We start from the raw sequence: 5,182 nt of genomic DNA, 5'->3' as shown, positions 1-5,182 counted from the left end.
GAGAAGAGAAGAGAAGAGAAGAGAAGAGAAGAGAAGAATCCGACCCCACTCACCACCAAGAGCTGGCTTCGGCCAGGAGTTGCGTGTAGCCGCAGAGGAGGGCCAGGCGGAGGAGCAGTCGCGGCGTCCCAGGCATGGTGCGCTTCCCGCGGCTCCCGCGCCTTTGCCCGGTTCGGCTGAGGCTCAGCTGGGATCCCTGCAGGACAAGAAAGACGGGAGGGCGGGGGAGAGTCAGCCGAAGAGAAAAGCGAGCGAGGGGCAGCGGCAGCGGCGGCGGGGGGGGGGGGGGGGGGGGGGGGGGGGGGGGGGGGGGGGGGGGGGGGGGGCTTGAGTCCGGCGAGGGGGAGGTATCTCAGTGAGAAAGCTCGTGGCGTGCGCCCCCTCCTCCCTCCGGCCAAGGACTCCCCCCCCCCACCACCACGCACCCGGTCCGCTCTCATCTCCCCCACGCTCAAGCCCAGCCAGGTTGGGCGGAAAATCCGTAACTTTCCCCGCCCTGGGAGGGAAGAGGCCAGAGGCCAGTATCCGAAGTAGCGCTTCAGTAATGGGAAGCTTGCTTTCTGCACGGGACGGCTCACGCCCTCAGCAGCACATTACACATAATAATAATAATAATAATAATAATAATAATAATAATAATAATAATAATAATAATAATAATAATAATAATAATAATAATAATAATAATAATAATAATAATAGTAAAGTTGGAAGGGACCTTGAAGGTCATCTAGTCCAATCCCCTGCTCAGGCAGGAAGCCCTATACCATTTCAGACAAATGGCTGTCCAGTCTCTTCTTAAAAACTTCCAGTGTTGGAGCATTCACCGCTTCTGCTCAGAGGCAGTGGGTTCCCTTGCCACCAGGGTTAGCGAGAGAAGAGGCAGAGTCAGGGAGGGGGCTCCCCATCTCTGGGTCCAGGAATGGTGAGATCATTCATAAAGTATGACATGGCATAGATCAAAGGGGCTGGCGGGGAGGCGGGGGGGGGGATAAGTGCTGACAAGGGAGAGATGGATCTGGTCTGAGTTAAAGCCAGCAAAAAAGAAAGGTAAAGGGGGGGCCCTTTCTGGTATGATTGACGTTCTGATGATTTTGGAAGCCGTTTTCCGAGGTGCAGGACCCTCTTTCAGGGAAGAGGGATGCTAGGTTTTGAGTTCACACATCCCACATACCCTTTTAAACAACCAGTTATTTTAAAAAGCTGATGCCACCCACTCCCATTTTCAGACTCTTGCTGGCATATGTAATAGCATGCCAATGAACAAATTGTTATGACCAATAACATCAACATGTAAAGAGATTGGAAACGTCTAGTAAGGCAGATTTTTAAACAGAACTGTAGCCAGCAAAAGTCTAGCTTTCTATGCACTTAAGCCTGCATTTTCCTTCTCTGAAGCTCAAGATACTTCTGGCTCCTCTTTGCTTCCATAATCATCCACAAGAAGAAGGGGAGGCGGAGAGATCGTGTCCCGGTTATTCTACACATTAACACACCAAGTGTTGGGCAACCAGCAACAGATCCTTCCAGAAATCCACATACTGGCTACTCCTTCCGGAAACTGCGGAGAAGGAAGGTCAGACAGATATACGGCCACCTGACAATTCAAAATTCTCTCTCTAGCTGGGCATTTCAGTAATTGATATGATTACAGTGCGTCTCTCTAACCAGAGCACAGGAAAGAGCGAAAGCAGCAAACATCCTGCTGGCATGTTTATTAAGATTTGTGGATTAGAGAGCACTTGCATCCGAATCAGCTGGATACCTGGGGCTAGTCCTGACTTAAATCAAGTTCTAACCAAAGTTGCTGGCTTGAGTATACAAACAGTTGCTTGGCCTGGAAATATACAGTATTTACGGTGCGGGTCGCAATCCAGAAATTGTTCTTCAGCCTTCCTCTGGAGATGCTGAATTATCATACTGCATTTGGGTGCAGTCAAATATTCTAGAGACCAGCATTTCTTTAGATCAGCCCTGACTACAGAGGGGAAGGAGGAGGAAGAGACCAACAGGGAGGGAGGAGGAAAACTATTCTTATTCCTTTCGTAGCTAATCATCAACTCCATCCCTAAAACACTGAGCGGGAAGCTGGAGGGAGATAATCTTTCCACACCACGTTTCTGCAGTTTACTCACTTCCATTCATACTGCCAGGGCTTCATTTGCATCCCAGCCCAGGAAGCTATATTAATGTCAGGTCTCCCAATCCTAAACATGTGGATTCATAACACAGACTAGAGGCTATCTAATCTGAATAACCAGCAATGTTTTGCCTTGTGCCACTACACACCCCCAGATCAGCCAGAAAGTAAAGGGAGGAATTCTCAATTCAAAGGCAAGACTTCTAGGAAAGCACGAACCCTTTGCCCTGTTTAAAAATTAACCAGGAAGTGGGAACAACGTGGCTTTCATGATTTATTTTTGTTTGGTTCCATACCAAAGAGCATCCCTTTGTCAAGAAGAATGCTAAAGAAATATTTGCTTATGAAGCTGTGTTAGCCTTTATTATCAGTGTTGAGGATAACACTATTTCATGTGAAAAAGAGATTATCTAGCCATCTTGGCAAAGGATCCACTTTGAAAGCTTGGTAAATTGGATCCTTTAACTAGTGGAAGAGTTTAATGGCATCTGAAAAACAGATTTCTTGCAAGTTCAGCTTGGATTTATGCTTTCATGGGCCCAAGTTCAGTTTGCCAATTAATCAGATTTATGCAATAAATATACAACTCTGGAAGATGCTAAATCTTCCATGTTGCTTTGCTGTGGCTGGATTTATACTCGGAACTATGGGTTATTTAATAAGCCTCAGTGCCCAGCTTTCCACAGAATGCTAAACCATAAATGGTAGTTTACAAATCACAGTGATAGATTAGCCAATCCTTCCATCAAGAAAAGCAAATTATTCATTACAACACCCATTATATTATGCAATATCTGTCTAAAAAACAGTAAAAGACAGAAAAACACTCTCCTATTAGCAATCAATATTTCTAATTTCTAGTCTATCTTATAGTCTATCTTATAGTCTATCAAGAGCCCCAGAAACTGCAAAGTTAAAGTACTTCCTCATAAGGCTTTTATTAGCAATTGTCCTGCCTTTTCCATTCAGCTAGGAATGGAGACAAGTTTGTTGATTTCTGTTTGCAACCCTCCTTTATTTTCTGCACTTTTTTTCTTTTCCAAAGAATTAAAGAACGGCATCCTTGCCTCACAATGTCTTTTGACTGGCTAGGCTAGGAGCTATTCTATCGCATTTGGAAGCGTCTCTAATCTAAGAGATGTAAAGTGCAAAAAACTCCAATGAAATGTTTAATTAGTCGAATTTTGATTAAAACAAGACCCAGCAATCTTTTAAAGGTCAAAGTGTCAATAAGCATCTGTCTCTCTACAACCTTCATTTTTATGTATTCCCCACATTTTACTTAGGTGGTATTACAAGACTTCTATGTAATTTTCACTCTCATTCATTTATTTGTTTGATTTTAGCCTGCTTTTATTTTTGGTGGATCAATCCTGTATACATACCTCTATACCCGGTGAAAGACATTTTATCTGGCTTTTGGCTCTATGTTTCTTCTGAGTTTCAAAGTGCAATTCATGCAATTCTATTTCACTCTTCTTGAGCAACCGCACCCACTGGAGATTTGTGTGTGTGCAACCACTATTCACTGAGCTTTCTTATCGCCAAAGTCTGACAATCCGTTCACGTACTGTAATTTGGCATGCAAGTCATCAATCAAGAAATCCACGAAAAGAGGAATTTCTGGCACTCAAACCATGCCAACGAAGGAGAATATTTGTAGCTCGTGGTTGAAATGAGGGGTCCTTGGTGCTCTCTGAGCTTGGCTGTTTTCTTGCAGACGTTTCATTACCCTAACTAGCTAACATCATCAGTCCAAGAAAACAAGCAAGCTCAGAGAGCACCAATTACCCCTCACTCAAATCATGATCCCTGCTGATTCTGACATTCAGGTTCATATTCTGTGTTTTGATGGTAGGGACATGACTCCTGCTACCCCCAGCCCTGCCCTGTCTCCATTGTATCCTCCCCACCACCCTGTGAACTAGATTGGCTTAATAAGGACTATGTTTTTGCATAATATGCTAATAAAAATAAACAAAACATGGCTGAAAGCATAATGTCGTTTGATTTATGAACCATTGTTTAGTGTGTTGTGCAAGCATTTACATAAACTGATTTTAAATCATCCATTGGGCTTCACGGTTGAATAAGGATTTGAAAGTGAATGTTCTCTGCCTGACACATTAACCCATGCACCACACCAGGCTTTACAAAGATGAGACATCTATTCTACATCTCTTATGCCTTCTTTAATACAAGTACTTTGAGAAAAAAAAGTCATGTCAATCCTAGGTAGAAGCTGGGCAGGGAAATAATTGAACTTTTGCATGCTCTTTTAGCATCTTCAGCCAGAGGCATCTTTAGTTATGGGGCTTGTAGAAACCATTGTCAGGGAAAGACCAATAAACCTGAGCCAGGTCCTGACTCCAAATGGGCTCTCTTATAACTACTTATAATCAGTAGTTAAAGAATTTATGGACTATTTAATCCATGCCAAAGTAATTTTAGCCTTTTGGGGAGGAAGGGTGTTGAAAAAAACAAGAGAACCTTAACTCAAACTCAGCCCAAATAAAGATTACTAGCCATGGCATTGCCCATCAGGGAGCACCCTGGAGATGCTTCTGTTCCACTTCCTGTTCCTGGTGGGGTTAGTGGTTATACTACTGTAAATGTGCAGCCTAGGATCCAAGAAAGGCAGATCAAACAGAGAAACCTTTGTCATGCAGAGCCTTCCTAGAAATGACCTGGTCTCTATGGCATGGGAATAAAAGCTCTCCTACAACTCCTCCCCAAAATAAACCTTCTCTTCAAAAGGACTCCTTACAATACGGCCTTCACACACTCAATTCCACCCCCCACATATACACCCACCCCAACCCCTTAGGGCAGGAGGTCCATGAACGTAAGTAGTCCTAGAGAAAAGCAACCAAGATGGAACAGATAGGACTGGCACCAGCAGAGCTGAGTTTAATGGCTTTCAGGGAGGGTTTGCTGGCTGGGAAAGAGGAAAACTTCAAAGGCTTCTCTAGTCCAAACAGCAGATCAAGTAAGCTTGGCTAGAGATTATTGCACACCACTTCCTAATGTCATCTCCACTCT

General features: G+C 44.1%; 1 protein-coding gene across 2 annotated transcripts in view; it reads right to left on the bottom strand.

The window, feature by feature from the left end:
* Positions 1-4,678, bottom strand: part of WNT5B (Wnt family member 5B) — a 30,329-nt gene extending 25,651 nt beyond the window's left edge. The window contains exons 1-2 of one of the 2 annotated variants that reach the window (XM_015823739.1): positions 4,648-4,678; positions 54-114 (exon numbers count right to left, since the gene is read on the bottom strand). In XM_015823739.1, the coding sequence (XP_015679225.1) occupies positions 54-114; positions 4,648-4,669 (83 nt within the window). In that variant the 5' untranslated portion in view covers positions 4,670-4,678. Of the gene's footprint in view, positions 1-53; positions 164-4,647 lie in introns of those variants that run through there. The other variant, XM_015823738.2, reaches the window with a different exon arrangement.
* Between the last annotated feature and the right edge of the window lie 504 nt (positions 4,679-5,182).

This window comes from Protobothrops mucrosquamatus, unplaced genomic scaffold, assembly GCF_001527695.2.
Source record: "Protobothrops mucrosquamatus isolate PMUCROS unplaced genomic scaffold, P.Mucros_1.0 scaffold1970, whole genome shotgun sequence".
NCBI classification, from domain to species: Eukaryota; Metazoa; Chordata; class Lepidosauria; order Squamata; family Viperidae; genus Protobothrops; species Protobothrops mucrosquamatus.
This window is presented reverse-complemented; position numbering and strand designations above follow the sequence as displayed.